This window comes from Prionailurus viverrinus, chromosome A3 (assembly GCF_022837055.1).
Source record: "Prionailurus viverrinus isolate Anna chromosome A3, UM_Priviv_1.0, whole genome shotgun sequence".
In the NCBI taxonomy this organism is placed as follows: Eukaryota; Metazoa; Chordata; class Mammalia; order Carnivora; family Felidae; genus Prionailurus; species Prionailurus viverrinus.
In genome coordinates, this window is record NC_062563.1 from 48,314,045 (window position 1) to 48,334,039 (window position 19,995).

At 47.1% G+C, this 19,995-nt stretch overlaps 1 protein-coding gene across 1 annotated transcript; it reads left to right on the forward strand.

The window, feature by feature from the left end:
• The first annotated feature begins 7,554 nt into the window (after positions 1 to 7,554).
• NXT1 (nuclear transport factor 2 like export factor 1) lies at positions 7,555 to 10,880 on the forward strand. The gene is made up of 2 exons (XM_047851136.1): positions 7,555 to 7,944; positions 10,133 to 10,880. The coding sequence occupies exon 2, from the start codon at positions 10,192 to 10,194 to the stop codon at positions 10,612 to 10,614; it is 423 nt and encodes a 140-aa protein (XP_047707092.1). The 5' UTR covers positions 7,555 to 7,944; positions 10,133 to 10,191; the 3' UTR covers positions 10,615 to 10,880.
• Positions 10,881 to 19,995: the final 9,115 nt, after the last annotated feature.

The window sequence follows — 19,995 nt, forward strand, 5'->3', positions numbered from 1 at the left end:
GAGCCCCCAAAGGGTTTGGTCATTCAGGTCTATCTGGCCCCAAGTTCCCATGATCTTTCTGCTCTATCCACCTGGATTGTTTTAATGGCTCCAGAGAAAGACAGTGGAGCCTGAACTCCAGGACCCACATGGGAGCTGCAGGGGCATGAGTGATGGTGAGACCAAAGTAAAGTGCAGGAGGAAGGTGCCTGTGTTTTAGTCCGGAGGGACAGGCTAACTGACACACAGGGAGACAGAGCCTCATGAAGCAAGAGCAGCTTAATGCTCTGTAGACATCACAAGTCACTCCAAAGTGAAACCCCTCACCCATAAGCCATTTCTCTCCCTTCTTCCCTGCCTGCTGGCATACACCAATCTGTATTCTCTCTCTGGATTTACCTAGTCTAGATATTTCATATAAAGGGACTCAAACAACATGTGACCTTTTGTGTCTAGCTTCTTTCACTCAGCATAATATTTTGAGGGTTCATCCACATTGTAGCATGTGTATTTCACTTATTTTGATGACTGCATAATATTTCGTTGTACGGCTAACCCACAATTTGTTTATCCATTCATCCATAGATGGCTGTTTCCACCTTTTGGCTATTCATGCCCATACACTTGTTTGAGTACCTGTCATTAATTCTTTTGAGTGTATGCTTGAAAGTAAAACTGTGGGGTCACATGTAAACTCCATGTTTAGCTTTTTGAGAAACAACCAGACTGTTTCCACGGTTGCTGCACCATTTTACATTCCCTCCAGCAATGTATGAGGATTCTGATTTCTCTACATCCTTGCCAACCTTGTTATTTTCTGCTTTTTGATTATAGCCATTGTAGAGGATACAAAGGGGAACCTCACTGAGGTTTTGATTTGCATTTCCATTTGCATTTTATTCGACATTTTACAGGGTCATCAACCATTTCCCAAGGCTCCCATGTTGCTAGTTTTCATCCCCTCAGCTCACTGAAGGCAGGGATCTGGAAACATTTTATTCTTCCCCATATGGCCAGCTCGGAGAACCATGGTTTAAAATGGCACACAGAGATGCTGGTGCCCCATCCCCAGATCTGCAGTCAGTCCACATGGTTGGGAGTCTGGGGGTGATAACGCTGGCACCAGCCATCTCACAGGCCACACCCACTAGTGATGTCTATGAAGGACACTGAGTATGCCAAGTCATTCGGGTGCTCTGTGCACTACCACTTACAATGTCTGCTGCAGTGAATACATTATGCCCACCATGGGCCTGGTACCTCCCATTTCAGTGGTGTCAAATAACAAAAAATCAACTGAGTAAATTTGAAGATCTAATTGGCTTTATTCAACAATTCATGAATTGGCAGCGTCCCATCTAGCAAGTAGAAAGGAGCTCCCCTGAGGTGTAGAAAAGGAAAGGTTTTGGGGCGCCTGGGTGGCGCAGTCGGTTAAGCGTCCGACTTCAGCCAAGTCACGATCTCGCGGTCCGTGAGTTTGAGCCCCGCGTCAGGCTCTGGGCTGATGGCTCAGAGCCTGGAGCCTGTTTCCGATTCTGTGTCTCCCTCTCTCTCCGCCCCTCCCCCGTTCATGCTCTGTCTCTCTCTGTCCCAAAAATAAATAAACGTTGAAAAAAAAAATTTTTTTTAAAAAGAAAAGGAAAGGTTTTTAAAGGCAGAAAGGGGGCAGAAAAGGAAATTATTAGCAAAGAATGCATTGTTTTAGGTCAAGTTGCCTTCCTAAGGGGAATGGAAGGGCCTTTAGGGTGCATTATTTCACTAGTTTTAACTAGGTCATTCCATGGTGACTGGTTAAAAGGTTACATGCTGGAGGGCGGGAGGGGGGCACTGAAACTTCAGTTAGGTTAGGTATTAAGTTTTGTTTGCTGGTGGGAGGTTTAGCACAAGTGATCTCATTTTGGGCCTGCTGTATCCTTTTTAACAGTGGGCTAGGGCTGATTTCCAAATGCCTAAGGGCTTTCTCCAGATGTGGAAGGGAAACCTCTGGGCCCCTCTTGCCAGCAAGGCCAGAAGTGCCAGGGAAATGACACCCTCCCAGGCAGCCCTCAACTCTCAGGAGTTGGCATGTGAATAACATGCTCCCTCCTCCTCCAGCCCTCCAGGTGGGCTCATTCTGAAGACTGTGTTCTATGCTACTCTATGCTGTGTTCTGCATCATGGTTAGGCTCCATTGGCCACGGGGAACTGACTAAGTAATCTACTAATATTCTGATTGGGACCACCAATTCCAATGTGTGGGTTTTGTCCCCTGCAAGAAACAATTCTCCAACATCAGTTGGATGTCCTACAATTCACTCAATGCTGATACTATCTACCTGAAGAGAACATCAGATCCCACAGATAAAGGACTAAGTCCTACAAGATTGCCCCACACACACTTCTAATGTCATTTGCAAGTCCAGGTTGTTACCTGTGTTTCTGATTTACTGGCTAGGACCCCCTCCTTGGGTTTAATTCATTTTCTAGAATGAGTCACAGAACTGGGAGAAACATTTTACTTACTAGATGACTGGTTTGTTATAAAAGGATATAACTCAGGGACAGTCAAGGTATAGCACAAGGTGTGGAGAAAGGATGCAGAGCTACCCTGCCCTCTCCAGGCATGCCACTCTCCCCAAATCTCCCTGTTATCACCAACCCGGAAGTTCTCTGCTCCCTGGCCTTTTGGGTTGCTAGGGCTTTATTTCATAAGCACAATTGATTACATTATTGGTAGTGGTAATTAAAATTCAATCTTCAGACCCTCTGCCCTCTGCAGTGGTTCACTGTGGGACTGAAAGTTCCAACACTCTAATCACAGGGTTGGTTCCCATGGCAACCAGGCAAGGTCCTCAGAGATCTAAGGGCTTTCCCCCAAATTACCTCATTAACATAACAAAAGCCTTTAATTAACACATTTATGGCTCTCAACACTTAGGAAATTTTGAGAGCTTTAGGAGCTCTGTGCTAGGAACAGATGATCAAATATATATTTCCCATCATAAATCGCAATATCACATCTACGCTATCCCTCAATTCTCTACTCCCCTACTGGTGCTTCTGCACCTCCCAAAATCTGTGACTTCCACCTCTTGGACAATCAGTGCAAACCAAGACATCTACACACCAGCCACTTCATATACATTAATTCATGAAACATGCTTAGAAACAGAAAACAAAGACCATCCCCTGAGGGTTAAAAGTGAGGGGGGTGGACATTGACTGGAGCAGACAGATGCAATGTCATATTTAAGAGAAAGGAGACTTCCAGCCCCTAAGGCTATGATGTCCGTGAACAGATTGAGGTATTTGCCAGCATAGTACAGAAACTCACAAGAAAAGGGGTAAACGTGGGTGGTGCTGGTGGGAAGGAGCTCTGCTCACTGAACTCAGTATCTGGTCCCTCCTTCTATCTGAGCACTTCCCTTCCTTGGAACACAAGTCCTTCAGCCCTCTCAACTCTATAGCCCTTTGGCTGCAGGGATCACACATATCATAGCCTCTCCTTGTTCTGACCTGTGCTCACCAGGCCTTCTGCCCATGCTGCTGAGGCTCCCCCTCCCCTGCTCACAGAGAATATGCTTGTCTCACAAAGAAGCATGTGCGAAGCTGGGAAACTGGTTCTGGCTGTAGATGAACAGCTGACACCTTCTCCAGAGTGCAATCTGGACTAATTCTCAGTGATCAGGAGGGAGCCAGCCTCAGGACCTTGGTGAGTTCTTTGAGGTGCTATCACCTTGCAAGGCCTCTTGGAACTCCATTTCAAGGTTCCTTTGGCAGCAGGTGGCAAGACTGATTCATACAGATGTAAATTTAAAAGAGAGGTATTGTCACTTGAGACTTTCTCTTGATACCTCAGGGCAGGGCTTCAGCAAGACTCTGGGATGATGGTGAGAAAGAGTCCTGACTGTCCCTGTGTAGCAGACCAACATGAACCCTACTGGCTTAATTGGACAACAATCCTTTATTTTGCTCACAAATCTGCAATTTGGCTAGGCTAGGAGGCCTCGTTTCTGCTCTATGCCACACCAGCCCTGGGAAGCCCACCCATGACTAGAGGGTTCATTTCCAAAGCTGTCTACTCAAGGACTGCTGGCTTCCAGGGTGGCCTGCCCATGTGGCCTGGGCTACTGACAGCACACAAGAACCGAAAAAGCCTGGCAGAGGCTGTATCTCAGAAGTTATACGTTCACATAGGTCTGCCTAAGCCCATCAAGGGGACCTAATGCCATCTCCTAATGGGGTGAGGGGAGTGTGGCAAGATTCTGGACAGGCACATGGGACTGAAATATTTTTGTGGTCATTTTTGGAAAATATAATCTGTCACAATAAGGATGAAAAACTACTAGGAATCAAGGTAGCCACGCTCCATAGCTTGTGAGTGTGTATGTGTAAGTGTGAGGTGTGTGTGTGTGTATGTGTGTATAATCTAGCTCACCCTCTTTCCCTGCTTCTGGTGGCATAGCTCTTCACCTCTTCTTCATTCACTCTCTGTGCTTCTCAAGACCACACTCAGCTTGTAGGCCTCAATTTTTCCTGCCTTCCCCAAAAATCAAGTCTTCAAGTGACAAAGAAATGTAGCCCCAGTTCACTCTGGTCCAGCAGCAACTCATTTGATTCTGCTAAGACAGGGGGGGGGAAACAAAAAACAATACACATTTGGTTTTGGTGACAATGCATTGGGGGCACACCTGCCCAGCCACTGCTGTAGATTGCCTAGCTCCAAGTGATGCAGCCTCTCGCGGCAAGCAAATGTGTTAGATCCTGCACCAGAGAACTACATTGACAATGGGGGAGAACTCAACCCTGTGTTTACAGACTGAAACATTCTTAAGTCAGGAATGTCTTCAGAGCTGCTGGAGGCACAGCATATGTGACCAGAAGTGCCCTTCCTCCATGAATGGACTCCATACAGCAAATGGGGCCACTGGCTCCACTGCTGCTTAAACCAGGCTCATCTTCCAGAAGGCCCACATGTGATTGGTGACAAATCCTACCAATCTGTCACTACACTTGTTCCAAGTTTAAAAGCCAGTTATTGGAGGAATTGTTGGTGAATAAGCAAGTTGCTATTAATGCAAAATGTCAAAGCGTACTGTTTTCTGGATGCTTACTTTGTGCTTGGCCTGTGTTAAGCACTTACCATGCATTATTTCATTTGCTCCTCACATCAACCTAAGGAGATGGATATCATTACTGTTCCCCTTCTACTGATGAGGCAGCTGAGCTTCTGGGAGGTTAACTCACTGGCCTCCATCACTCTGCTAGTGCACCAAGCCACACTATTAAGTTATAAATACCTTGATGCTGACACCCAACTTTAAACAGTATTAAAAAATAAAGCAAATTCACTGAAAGTCCAAACTTCAGGTCTGATTTGGTTCCCAACACAGTCACTAAAGGCCTGAATTCATCCTCTGTTCCCTGTCTCTCTGTCCAGGGGCTCCCCCTAAGGGTGGCAAGATGGCTGCAGCTGCACCATCCATGTTCCACATGTTTGGGAGGAGAAAGAAAAAGCATGTTTCCCCCAGTCCTCTAGCAAATACTTTCTCTAAGCTCAGTGACCTTAATTGGGCCACCCCAGAACTGTGTTCAGTGCAACTGCCATTTCTCTTAAAGCCAAGAGTATCTCTAACCTCCCAAATTTAAGGACTGCAGGGAGGGAGTAAAAAACAGGCTTGTTTCCAAGAGTAGCAGAGTGGCTGTTAGAGAGGAGTCATCACAACTAGAATGTTGTGGAGCAGTGACTTGAACCCAGGCCTGTTTATTCAAACAGTACTGACTGAGCCTTTGCCATGGGTCAGGCACAATTGTAGATGCTGAGACACAAACCTGAAAAGTTCTTGCTCTCCTAGCCTCCTGTTGCTGGCTCTCCTGCCTCCTAGGGATAAAGCCCTGTGCTCTTACAAGGATGTGAAGCTGGACTTACGTTCTCCTAACCAGCTTTTCTAGTTTTGAAGCAGTTTTGCAGCACTTAATTTCTGCCTCTCAGCCTCCTCATCTCTAAAATCAAGAATAACAATAACTCCCCCAAAGTTACAAGAATGAAATGGAGAAGGCTTACATGGGAAACATGATGAAACTTAAAGCAGGACGACATCCAACCTAACAGGCACACAGTAAGTCAACCCTCATTCCATTGATGCTGTGATTTGGATTTTTGTACATGTTCCTAATTTCACTGTCCTGGACTTTATATAAGACACATCTGTATGAATACCGCTCCACAGATGCTATTTCACCCTCTCTACTCAGCCCCACCTTATTTCTTATAATCCAAATTCTTCACCTACTTGATAAGTGGAGGAGAGGGTTTGCCTGTATTAAATAGCCCATCCAGTTTCTAAATTTATCATGAAGCCTGACAGGAAGGGTTCTCTCAGGAACACAACCAAAGGTACACCAAAGGCTAGCCAAGAAGGTATGGGTTAAATGCACCACACTCTAAAGACATGACAACATCAGTAAACTTCACAGTGCCCAGAGGGTTCCCAGTTTTGCAACGAATTATTCAGTCTCTCAGACCAGTAGATGGAGTTGAGGACCTGGTGTCTAAAGAAACCTTTTTTTGTTTGTTTGTTTTTTTCCTGTAAACTATGTTTCTCAAGTCCCACATGAACTGTTTCCATCCTGTTGAGACTGTTGTTTTAAACAAAAGTTCAGTAAAAATTCAGCCCAACTTCCAGATTGGCTGAAATGAGCTAGTTCCAGGGCTGGAGAACAGGAACATAATACCAACCGGGCTATAGGCCATAGCTGGAATCAGGCAGTTTTCCTTGGAGCTTCTCAATTACCAGGACATGAGAGGAAATTGCCTTCGTTTCCCTTTCTGGCACACTTTTGTTACTTCCCAGACTGAGACTTTCTTCCCACTCTCCGCTTGAATCTTCACACGCGTTTAGTTGAATTTCCCACTTAACTAAAGTGGGTTTTCCTGTGTCATTAGGACTCCTAGAGCCCTTAGGCGCTTAAACTATAAAGGAGAGTAACCAGCTGACACACTTCATCAGGCAGAGTTCAACAGGGGCTTTGCTGGCTTCACTAGCTCAGTAGAATTAATATTTCTGTGCCACCCCAGGACATCCTGGTGCCGCACTTGCTATGCCTGTTTTAAAGCCTTAGTTGGGTCACAGTCGTCTGCTGGTGGTGATTTCCCGCGATTGCATCAAGTCGTCTTTTAACTAGAATTTTGACTAGAATTACCCCAACTGCAGGTGAATAGAAGTCGTAGGGCAAGGAACTGAGCGCGCCTCACACATTTTCCCCATCTCTTGTCATGCGGCCTTCAAGCTGCGGAGAGAGACCTTAACCACCTCTAGCTCCGGAGGCGGGACCTGGAACATTTTATCCAATCAACAATCCCAGCTAACCAGTTGGCCCGGTTTCCGTGACTAGTTGGACCAATGAAAACTCGAGCGCGGATTTTCTGCGGGAGTCTAGAAAAAACGAGCCTCTCCCGGAAGCCAACACCTTCTTTGAGCCACACCTAGGCGGAGCTAGTCTCCCTGCCTTAAGTCCCATTGGCTGACATGGCTGCCCGTCACGGGGAGGCGGGAGTGGGCAGAGCCGTGGGAGCTGGAGTCTGCGCAGCACACCGCGGGCCGCGCGCGGGAACCCGTGGTCGGCGGCGGAGAGTCCTCGGGTTTCGGGAACCCGGCGACCTAGGCGGATCCGGGAGGAAGGGTGGGAGAAGAGCGGCTCTTCCGGCTCTTCGTGAGGCGAGCGGCGGAGGAGTGCGGAGCCGCGACAGCCCTGCCCTGCGACCTTCAGGGACCGGCCCTCAGTGGAACTGGGGACCGAAAGGGTGCGCCCGATTGGGGCGCCGCCGCCCACGCTGAGTGGGGGACACCCGCGCTGGCCGAGGTCCCCGCCCCGCTGACCAGGGACGCCCGCGCAGATCCGGGCCGCTCACTTGACCGAGGTCGCCAACCCCGGCCTACCGGGGACACCGCTCTCCGCCGACCCCGGACGTCACCAGCTACGCAAGTAGGTGTCCCTCACGGTTCCCCGCGCTTGGCAATCTGAAGACCCCAAGGCTCCCAGGGACTCCCGAGATCTCTGCCACGTGCATTCCCCACGCCCTCCCCGCTCCCCCCCCGCCCCCCCATTGTCAGGAAGCAGCCAGGTTTTGTTCTTTCCCTGGTAGTGTAGCTGCTGTGCTGCTTCAGGTGTTTGCCGGTGCGAAGTGCTGGGCAGTGAATCCGCTTTGCGGTGACCAGTCCGTGCACTGGAGCAGGTCTCGGGCCAGAGATGGTTAGCGTGGGCGGGCCTTATGTGTTTGATGAAAAGCGACTCACCGCCAGAAATAAGGCCTGTTGCATCCTCTGGTCCAGCGCCAAAGAACTTGACGGTGTGGGCCTCCGAGAGAAGGCGGCATCTTCACAGCCTCTTCTTTATCTTACTTTTCAAGATTCTTTTCCCTGATCTGAGAGAAAAGGGCAAGGCGCCAGCTCTGTAGGTAGCAGAATCATGAGAAAGGGAGGTGGTTATCCTACTGGTATGGGGTCGGGACAGGTTGCTAAGCTGTGTTTGGAAAGTGGCTTTGGCAGAACTGAGCAAGGGTGGAGGAGGGGACGTTTTTGAGAATGAGTTGAGATGGTGGAGGGTCTGGAGCACGTCAGGGTGAGGAGTACTACGGATGTCAGGGGGTTGGGAATTCCAGCAAGATAGAAAGTGAAGCCTGTGAAAGGACGGTTTCAAACCAGCAGGCCTGGAATTGTGCTCTTAGAGCCTTGATTTCCTAAGCAGAGGACTTACAGAATAAGCAAGTAAAAGGACAGCATAGCTTTGACAACATTTTCAGAGGCCACAGCGTTCTTATAAATGATAAATCAGAGTGTACTTACTGTCAGGACCTTAATCCATCCCCTGGGTTTCTCCCTTCTCATTTGTGAGATTCTTTCATCGTTTCATGGTGAGCAGTAAATGAGATGATGCATGTAAATAAAGTGCACAGCAGATTCCCAGCTGGGGTCTGTCTGTTGAGGCTTGGCTTTAAGCTGGTGGAGGGAGTGGGAAGAGCTCTAGCTGTGCCTGGTCCTGTCCTTGCTGGTCTCCAGGACCAAGCTCCTTGACTGCTTTTCACAGTTCTTTACTTGACGCAGAGGCCTCCACCTTTCTCAGCCCTAAAAGTAAGGGACTCTTTCCCAACTCTATGTTAAATCTTGTATCTATTTTTCATAACCTGATATTTTTAAAAAAGATTTTTGAAATAAAAAAATGTTTTAAGTTTGTATATCCAAACATATCCATTATTTTAGTAATGTTCTTTCATTAATTTTTTCTAGTGAAATCTTTTAATGACACAAAAAGGAACAGGGAACTGTGACAGTTGTACCGTACTCTGAGACAAGCAAATAATATTTCTTTATGCTTTTGCATTTTTTTTTAAGAACTGTGACATTTCAGCTACAGTTGAGATTCTTTTTTGATGCCACCATCCCCCACCCTCCATCCCATAGAACTTGCTTGATTCTAACCTGTCTTTCCATTGTGGCTCACAGGACTTGCCTGGTAGGTATTAGTGTTCACAGAAGCCAGGTGTCTTCCCTTCTCCTTCCCATTCAGCTACTGGTTTGCTTGTCATGAGCGTCGTGGCCACCATTTTGGTTCTGTCCTAGTGACATTTGTTCTCTTATTCTCTTAAGAAAATTGCCTTCTCTTTACTCTCCCAGTAGCTGTTGGGTGAGTTCATGATAGGCGTTCTCAGACTGTCCCCAGCTGAGGAGCATATGCCATCTGATTGATCTTTATTGGGCCACTGTTTCCTTCCACTATCTTTATCCAGGATCTGCTGCTTCTCCACTGCCCTATGGGCAGTCACACCTGGTCCACACTTCCAGGAAAAAGTGACCTTCCATAGTCAAATGTACTATCTTTTATAAAATGAGATTTTTAAAATTCACAGTAATAGCTACGATTTTTTGATCATGTAAGTATCAGGCTTTTTAAGCACTCCGTCTTATTTGATTCTCATGTTACAACTTTCATTTTAAAATGAGCAAACTGAGGTTTAGTAAAATTAGATGTTGGCAAAATTTGAGCCTGGAGTCGTTTCTCTACGTTATGTAATTGAAAAGGAAGAATTGTAATAGAAAAGGAGAATTGTTCCATTGTTGGGGCAAAATGAACTTGGGCATTCACATGGGTTCTCTTCAATCTTCCTGCCCCACAGCGCCGGCTCCCTCGGGCGCAGGAGCACCTGGGCAGAGGCTTCCTTCAGCAGGGCCGGAGATGGCATCGGTGGACTTCAAGACCTACGTGGATCAGGCCTGCAGAGCTGCTGAGGAGTTCGTCAATGTGTACTATACCACCATGGATAAGCGGCGGCGCTTGTTGTCCCGCCTGTACATGGGCACAGCCACCCTGGTGTGGAATGGAAATGCTGTTTCAGGACAAGAGTCCTTGAGTGAGTTTTTTGAAATGTTACCTTCTAGTGAGTTCCAAATCAACGTGGTAGACTGCCAGCCTGTCCACGATGAAGCCACCCCGAGCCAGACTACAGTCCTCGTTGTGATCTGTGGGACAGTGAAGTTTGAGGGCAACAAGCAACGGGACTTTAACCAGAACTTCATCCTGACCGCCCAGGCCTCACCCAGCAACACAGTGTGGAAAATAGCAAGTGACTGCTTCCGGTTCCAGGACTGGGCCAGCTAGTGGAGGCAAGAAAGGTCTCTGTTTCAGTCCCAGCTCTGTAAGGAAACGTAGATCTCAAAATGTGGAGACACAATTTCCTTTCTGTTACTCCAGGCCACACCACCCCATCTTAACTTTGCATTTTCTGGAGTCCCATGAGCCCCTTTCTGAGCATATTCTTGTTTGTCATAGATGCCTTTCCAAAGTAGTAAACTTTTCTATTTTTCTACTTGTTCAGTAGATATCCTGGTTCTGGAAATTCTGACAAATAAAACAATACAAATGTTGCCTCTTTTCCCTTGCTCAATGTGTTTGTCCAGATTTTGAGGCAGGAGGAATCAAAGGAGGATTAGAGGCAGGAAGCTTAGTACAAAGTACCTGCAAAGGTGTGAGGTCCAGGACAGAGCACTTACCTGGCTCAGGTGTGCTGGAGTTGGGGCTCTACCCAGATCTCAGGGTAGGCTGGGAATGGTGTTTTATTCCTAAGTACCTGGGTGTTTTAACCTGTAATTCACTTTTAGAGTACATCAGAATTGCCTAACAGATGGCTGGGTCCTACCTCAGAACCTGAGCTGAGTTGAATGAATACCAACAGGTGAAATACTAAGGAGTTAGTTAATAACTACTTATAAATGAAGCAGCTGTATTAACTACTCTTATAAAGAGGGGTGAACTGCTTTTAAAAGGGAGACATACTGAGGTGGGGGGAATAGGCATCAGTATTAGAAGCTAGTTTTATTGACCCTGAAGATCAACTCTAATTGCATTTTCCCAATGTAAAAAAAGAATAGAGAACTAGAAGGTTCCATCATCCTGTGACTAATAAAGGAGATCTCATGGCCATGTGGCTTCCCAGTTAAATTTTCTTTGACAAGAGTGTGCTAGTTTTGGGAGAGGTTTGTGGGCTAGAATATTGGAATGGGAACTTTTGAGAAGGAGAATACTGATGTGTGTGGTGGCACAGATGGCAGTTTCCTCCCCACACCCTTCCCCTCCTGTAGTTTCTGAAGACTGACAATGAGAAGGACAAAGTAACCACCAAAAAGAGGGTTTGATGTATCACTTAAGTTCTGGCTAGTGATGGGAAAGCAGAGGGGGCTTGTGGGAGGAGTTTGCCTTAATAGACCCTTCCTTCCTCCTCACATTTCCTGGAAAGCAGTTAAGGTGGCTTGACCACTGGCTCTGGCTCATTCTGAGCCATGGAGACAGCTTTACCCTAGAGATAGGATTGTGTTAAACTGGAAGGAGCCTGAATCCTTGATGATATGTGGGACCATTCAATGGCCCTAATTTACCTACACTAATTCTTTTTAAATGAGAGAAATTTTATCTAGGAGACCTTATTGGTTTGGGGTGGGTTTCAGCTACCACAGCAAAACCTAATCTCAAAGGAGAGCGCAGAATCCTAACCACTAGACCATCAGGGAAACCTAATCCCAAATGAGGACAAAGATTTGCAACAGGGGCAGACAGTGTGTTATATGGGAATGGCTCTGCTGTGGTACCCTGGGGAACCAAAGTAGACCCAGGTGCCCTCAGGAATTCACAGTCTAATCAGGAGGCAAGACATCAAAATAGTAAAAAAAAAAAAAAAAAAAAAAGTTTCAAAACCACATATAACGAGTGGTCAAATCAGTCCTATAGCTGCATGGCATAGCAAGCAGAGACAAACAGTTCAGCTGAGATGGGGTAAAATACACGTGAGGTTGGAAGTAAGGTCCCAAACCACGAGGTTCCAGTGTGGGGTTTTTGGACTCAAGCTCTGTTCCATAGGGAGGAGAGTAGAATGGGCTAGGAGGATTAGTGCAGAGACTGATGTGGAGATGGGCTTCAAATCTGAAAGCCCTTGTCCTTAAGGGTGAGGTAGGATGCCACCTGCTTCACCTCAGCTCTGGATAGAGGGTGTGAGTCCCATCAGGCCATCAGAGAGCTTGATGTGAAATCTCTGGAGTCTGAGAATCATGTTGGCCGGAAAAGCTTTGAGACAGCAGCTGTGGGTGTTCCTGTGGGACAACAGGTTTGGGAAATTAAAAGTAAAGATGGCATTCTGAAGGGCACTAGGACAGACCTCTTAGTGGCTTCCGAATATCCATTTTCCCTTCTTTCAGGAACAATAGAAAGTGGATTCAGTTGAGGAAGGCACTCAAATGAAAGACCAGCCTTCCCTAGACCTCATAGTGTGCCCTGAGACCCGATGGGGTCAGTGAGAGATATGAGGAAGACACATCAGAGAAATCTCCTTGAAAGATTGGGCAGCCAATCTTTCTTTTCTCCCACCAAACCTTCCTTTACCCTGCCATTTGGAAATCAGGTGTAAGAATTGATATTCTAAAAACTATTGGGCCATGAGGCTTATTTGGCCGCATCCAAGGGGTGGAGGAATGGAAAGCAGGCCCTGGGGTGCCTGTCAATCTTATGAAGCCCCTCATCAGCCTTGGATGACCACCTTTGGTTTCTCAGGGGAAACAAGAAATACACTTCCATCTTCTTGAAGCCACTGTTGTTTGGGGGCCATTTTACATGCAGTCAAACATATTCATCAGTAACAAACTAGAGAAAAGTATGTACAACAAAGGAAAGGCATAGTATTTCCTTATTATCTAAAGAACCCTTAAATCAGTAAGGAAAAAAAAAATAGCACAAGAAAGAACAGGCAAATCACAAAAATATATATGGAAGGGTGGAAGAGAGGGAGGGAGAAAGGAAGGAAGAGATGGAGGGATGAAGGAAAATGAATAAACTAACAATTTCCATCCCCCTCCCCATTGTATAGCAACCACCTAAGTGATGGCAGGAGCTACCACCTCCCATCCAATCAGACTGGCAACAGCCAGGAGACCTCAGGCCCCCATGTCTGCCAAATGGGGCCATCAGGGTGCGAGTGTTGATTGCTTCATAAGTTAGGAGAGAGAGGGTGAAGAGAGTGGGGGAGCTGAATGTTTTGGGGGAGAGATTTCCTGAGAGAAAGCTGCCCCCCACAGTTCCAAGGCCCCTCAACAGGGAAGTGTGGTGAGGTGCCACCTCCCTTACCCCTAGCCCAGAGAAAAGGGGCTTCAACAAGGTCTGCCTAGCTTGACATAGATGGTCTGGGGTCTACAAGTCCCCACTGAATGCAGCCTGAAAGGACCTAGAGCCCAGGCTGTGGCCCCGATCTGGGATACCTGGGTTAGGGAGGACACTGCTGCCATGTTAGGAATGGTCTCCCTTCCCTCTGACATGGAGCAAAGGGGTCTGAACCATGGGAACTAGATGGACAGCCAGTGAGACTGAGGGGACAGGGTAGGAGGATGGGCAGTGACTGCTGCATGAGGTAAGCCTGTACTCAGGAGGAAGCCCGGGTCAGTTTCCCAGGCTGACACGGGACTGAGCAGGGAGCCCAGCCTGGAGGGCATCTCCAGAACTGGGTGATTGGAAGGGCCAACAGGAATGTGGAGATGGTCCTCAGGGTTCCTGAGTTCCTAGGGGAGCAAGACCCCCCCAGAAAAAGAGGTCTGTTCTCCAAGGGCAGAACACCTCAGTGATGTGAAAGCCCTCAAAACCCACTCACAGGAGAGGGAAAAATCACTAGTTCAGAGAAAGCAAACTCCCCCTACAAGAACATTCACCTCCAAAGGCTCGGGGATGAGAAACTCAGAGGTGACAGTGGTGGGTTCAGGAGGTCAGAGGGGCGCCTCTGCCTCCTCCAAGATGGTGATTGACCCAGCTGAGGGAAGGGGAAATGCACAGAGCCTTCTACTCATGCTTGAGGCTTTGGGGAGGGAAGTAGAATTAAGGTGAATGCAGGACTGTTTCATCTAGAAGTGAGCATAAGGTGTCATTAGGGTGCTGGTGAAAGTGTCTCCACTGAAGGAACCATGTGTGGCAGCATGAGCTGCCCTCTGGCCCCATCCCAGGAACAGCCCCATCAGACATTATTTGCTCTGTGGGTCTCAGTCTGGTAGACTGACCATCCCAGTTTGCCCAGGACTGAGGGGGTTCCTGGATGTGGGCTTTCAGTGCTACAATAAATAAAATCCTGCAAACACTAGTTGGTTACCCTGCTCTCAGTCCAATTTATGCTGCAGACCAGTAAACCCCACTGCTTTGTGGTCTCTGGAAACGGGGGAGGACGGGAGTGGTAGGGGCTGTGGCCCGCAGTGCTGAGAACAGGAGGGCATCGGTCTTTGCAGAGGAGCCCTTGTAGGCAGACATGTCCCACCAGCCACCTGCAACTCCTGAGCACTTTATACTCATGTGGCTGAGGAGCTGCGTTTCTATTTCACTTTAATTACTTTAAATCTGAATAGCCACATGCGGTTGGTTCTTGCTGTGTTAGATGGCATAGGGAAAGCAGAATGGCTGGTCTCAAGACATTCCCAGATAGCTGGGAAACCCAGAGATGAGGAAACAGTGTTACCACCACTGTGGCCTGAGTCTCCAGAAGGGATAGGGAGCTCCTTAGCTGGCATATGTCTCAGAACCCCACAGGTTTCTACAGTCCTTGTAGGGCAGAGGACAGAAAATGCAGAAACCCTCCATGTTCTAAGGAGGGAATTTCTCCTGCCCATCAAGGCTCCATTGAGGCAAAGCTGGAAAGACCTTGTTCCTTGACTTCTCAAGAACATCGGGAAACTTAATCTGCTTCCTCCTTAAAATGAGGCTTCCTCCTTAAATGGGCTTGAAACTGTTCTGGGGAAAACCAGTAAATGGAAAGGTAGATGTGACCTAAAGTCAATGCAGACAGGAAGACATCCCCTGGCTGAGCCACCCTCAGGTAAAGTGAAGGCCCCACTCCCTGCCTGTGCTCTGCAGGCACTGTTTAGTTGTCACCTGCTAGGTGGGAGAGGGAGGTAAGTCAGGTGGCCAGTTGGCTTATTTTCACTGACTAGCACAATTCCCAGAATATTCTTTCTCCTGCCAGGGTCATGTGGGAGTGGAAAGGCAAAGGTATTTGCCTGAATCTTCTGCTCAAGCCTGAAGATGAGCTTTTTCACTAAGGAATGCTGTGCACATGTGTGTGCATGTGTCTGAACTGTGTGTGGGGCCTGGCCAAGGCCACGGGGCCCCTCCCATTTTGCCATAGGTGTCTTACTTCCCCCAAGCACTCCTCCAACCCACCTTCTCCAATGCCAACCACACAAAATTGGCAACATTTCCATTGCATCTTTATTTTTCAGGATTTCAGGACTAGGTCCTTTTATAGGGCAAGGGGAAAAATAGCTTGTTAAAAGGGAATCCTAGCAAACAGCAAATTACTCAGCAGATAGGCAGCTAATACTCAAGGTCTGAGCTTCAGACACCACAGAGCTGCAGCAGCCCTGTCCACCACCAGGAAAGTGGGGCGTCCACTTTAGAGACCGTGTGGAGGGTGTTCTCAAGTCCCTCTCCACCTGGAGCAATGGCTGTGAGACCTATCTGCATGTGGTGGCCAGGGGAGTGCTTTTGAGATGAAGGTCTGGTGGGAGTTGCATTGTGGGCAGCCCTCAAACTTCATTATCCCATAGATCACAACGAGGATGCTCATCTGGCCATCCATTTCTAGCTGCTTCCTGGGCTGGTAGTGCACTGTGCTGACACAGAATGGGCAGGAGAGCAGAGAGCTGAGTAACTCGCCCAGGGCCTTCTGCCTAGAGATGGGACTTCCGTCACACATCAGTGTGGCATTCTCCACATACAGCAGGGACAGCTGGTCCCTCTTTTCATCCACGCTGGTGTAGGAAACATTGACAAGCTTGGTGGTGGCTGTTCATGCTAGCTCATGGCATTTTTTGAAATACAAAGAAGAGATCATAATCTTGGACACTGGACAAGTGTTTCCATTTCGGGACATCAGGAGCTGTAAGCCTGGGAAGCAGCATGAGAATGACAGTCTTCAAAGACTGATCCCTATTTCCACATGCATTCTAGAACACTTCAAGAGCAGTAGTTCTCTGGACCATCACCTGGGCACTTGCTAAGTGTATAGATTCTCAGGCCCCACCAGAGACCAAACAAGTTGTTCATGACAATTCCGATATTCACTAAGGCTGGAAGACCACTGGTTTAGTGTAATATCCCACCTTTTCTCTTGCTGGGAGACTATGATCTGTCAGAGGAATATGAAGTTCAAAAAATGGGCATTGCAGACCCATGAACTGGACTCACATTTGGGCTGCTGCTCAGCATCTCCAAGCCTCAGTTTCTTCGTTTGTATGATGGGGTAAGTGTGTGAAGTCTTCTTAGGTCAGAGCCTGCTACATGGACACCAAGAGTAAATGGGACTGGTGTGTACCTATTGCTCTGAGCACGTTCAGAAGCTTCTTGATTTCCTGACATTCACTGAATATCCAATCTGAGTTACAGTGGTTCCTCAGGGCTCCCTCAGCTTTGCTCACTGACCATTTCACACGCATACTATTTCTCTTCTGCCAGAATGTTCCAAGTCACTCTCCCTTCACCTCCTCCTCCTGCCCCCACCCCTGCTCCTGTCCCTCTGCCTGTCAGGGCCCCACTACTTCTCCCTCAGACCAATGGACCACTTCCCTATTCTGGTATAGTGCCCTTCCACCAGCCTATTTCTGATACCATCTCTGCTTTGTAAAGAGCAAACAGAAAATTGCAGAAGATTCCTTTGTCCTTTAGATAGGGCTGGGTCTGGGTAAGTGAGGTGCCTAGGGACAAAATTTAAGGAGGTACCACTCTCAGAGCCTAAAGGATGCCGGTGAATCAGGGTAAATATTTGCTACACAGGACAATGGTATTTTATTAACAATTTAAAGTTAATTTCTTGGGGCACCTGGGCCCCACTGGCTTAGTAGTTTAAGCGACTGACTTCGGCTCAGGTATTGATCTCAAGGTTCATGGGTTTGAGCCCCCCATCAGGCTCTCTGCTGTCAGCATGGAGCCCTCTTCGGATCTCTGTCCCTGTCTCTGCCCTTCCCCTGTTTGTGCTTTCTCTGTTTCTCTCAAAACTAAATAAACTTAAAAAAAAATGAAGACAATTTCTTTACCATTTACCAATTCCTTTACCATGATTTCTACAAATCAGTAAAAGGCTTAGCAAATGCAAAACTTGGAAAAAGATTAATGCATGCATATCATAGAAATACAGATGGCCTCTTAAGATCAGACAAAAAACTCATTGCACCCTCATATTTAAAATGCATGTTGCAGAGGACTGTAGTGGATGTTATGGCCATGTCCCCGGAATCCCCTTTGTAACAGATTTTCAAGGGATTGGACCTCTGCTCATCTCTGGGTTAACTTCCTAATTGGTCTCAGGCAGTCAGAATAATCCTGCTTCCATTTCCAGAAGTAACAGGTTCATGGACCTGGGCCCAGCAAACATCTGAAGAGCAGAGGAAAAAAGAAATTGGGTGCATCAGAGCTTTGATGCACTATGGAACTAATCCAACCACAAAACCCATGTGCACCACCTCCAGGTCTTTTGGGAGTCAATTAATCTTTTTTAACATGCAAGACAGTTTGATGGGTCTTTCAGCAACTTTCAATAAAGTTGTCCAATCAACATGAATCACTATTACTTTTCATTCATCATAGTGATAATGGACCAAAACATTTTGTTGTACTCCATGTTGGCCGGAGTCCAGGGAAAAGAGCATTCCTGCTCAGTTGTTTGGGGTGTTGATTAGTCCAGGCTCTTCTGAGGTCAAGTGACATTTAAAATCCACCTCTCTTATCTTTGTAGTTCCATTTCTATGTACAGGTGACCCTTGAACAACATGAGTTTGAACTACATGGGCCCACTTATATGTGGGTTTTTTACATTACAGTAAATGCATTCTTTCTTATGATTTCCTTAATGTTTTTCCTTTCTCCAGCTTTTTTTTTAAGCATATAGTATATAACACATGTAACATAAAAATATGTATTAATTGACTGTTTATATTATCTGGTCAGCAGTAGGCTACTAGTAGTTAGGTTTTGGGGGAGTCAAAAGTTGCATGTGGAGTTTTAACTGCACAGGAGTCACTGCCGCTAACCCCTGTGTTGTTCAAGGATCAACTGTATGCATGTTTTGCAGATCCGATTGGCCATATACACACAGATCTTCATACAAGATAATTCATCATGGCAGTCTTTGTGTTAACAGTAAAACATCTCAAATGTGCAAACACGAAGAGATTAAGGAAATTATAATATTCCTACAGAATGGATTATTGTGCAGCCTTGAAAACAAGTGGCAGACCTGTACATGATATGAATGGCATGAGATAATCTTTGAGATTCATAATAAAGAAGTTCAAATTCTTTGTAGAATATTAACAATAGTAATCACAGTCAGTGAAATCAGTATCCCAAGAAATTTTCAAGGTGTTTTGCATTATTTCCAACCTCATTTTATAGATGAGAAAATTGATTCGTGTTTTTTAAAAAAATGGGATTCCATATAGGCTTGCTCTGTAAGCATGGACCTTCTTGAAGGATTGGCGAAAACTTCACGATGGCTGTCCTTAGGGCTTGGATTCTTTTAATGTGGGGACAAGGCATTTGCTGTTGTATGTTCTCAGACTCTCCATTTTTTATAGTGTGCGTGTCTTGCTTTTCAATTCAAATTTCATTTAAGATTGAGGAATACGTTTTCGCAGGCAGAAGTAAAGGACATTCAAGTTGCAGGCATCCACAAGGAGAGGCCTCACTTCTCCCCACAGAACAGCCAACCTGCGCCTCACCTGAAGCAATGAAGTCTCCAGGTAGATGTTTCACTGAGATACATTGGGATCTCGCCAAAAAATCCACATTTAAAAATCACCAATTAACCTTGTGAGAACTAATTTGAAGTTCTAATCTGCCCAAATTTAAGGCGGGTGTTAAAACTCAAACTCTTGATTGACCCCCAAGTTGTGTAAATATGTTTAATTTGCTCTCCTGGAACCTAACCTACTACTTTGTAGCATTTTGGAGCCCGGGCACCCAACCATTAGGAAAATCATCCACTAGGCGGCGCCGTTGGTACTCCAAGAGAGCCCAGACCCCGCAGGGCTCTAGGTCGCAGCGGCCTCCGCCCCTGAGGGGCCTGCTCTCCCCTCGCAGGTGCGCGTAGGCCGCCCGGAAACCCGATGCCCGGCCGATGCTCTGGGCTTTTCCGTTCAGCTGACCGTAGTGCTTCACGAGCGAGAGGGAATATAAGGCGATTGAGGGCAGCTATGCAGGGGAGAGGTGGAGACCACAAGCCCAGGCCTCGCTAGCCAGCAGCGAATGTCCACACGCCTAAGCTTCCTTCGCCCATGCTTTAGCGGGACTTCCCGGGTCTCACGGATGGTGGCTAACGTCATCATCTGGCGACCACCCAGGGCGAACTGTAACACTGCCTGACCGCAGAGACTCACAACGGCGCGTCTCACGTGACCCAGCGCCCCAGCTTCGCTTCAAGCTCTCGGAGGAGCCCTGAAAAGGAGAGAACCTGGTCCCGGCGGGGTGGGG

Coding starts and splice junctions, on each gene's coding strand:
- NXT1 (XM_047851136.1), top strand. CDS start 10,192: ATGGCATCGGTGGACTTCAAGACCTACGTGGATCAGGCCTGCAGAGCT.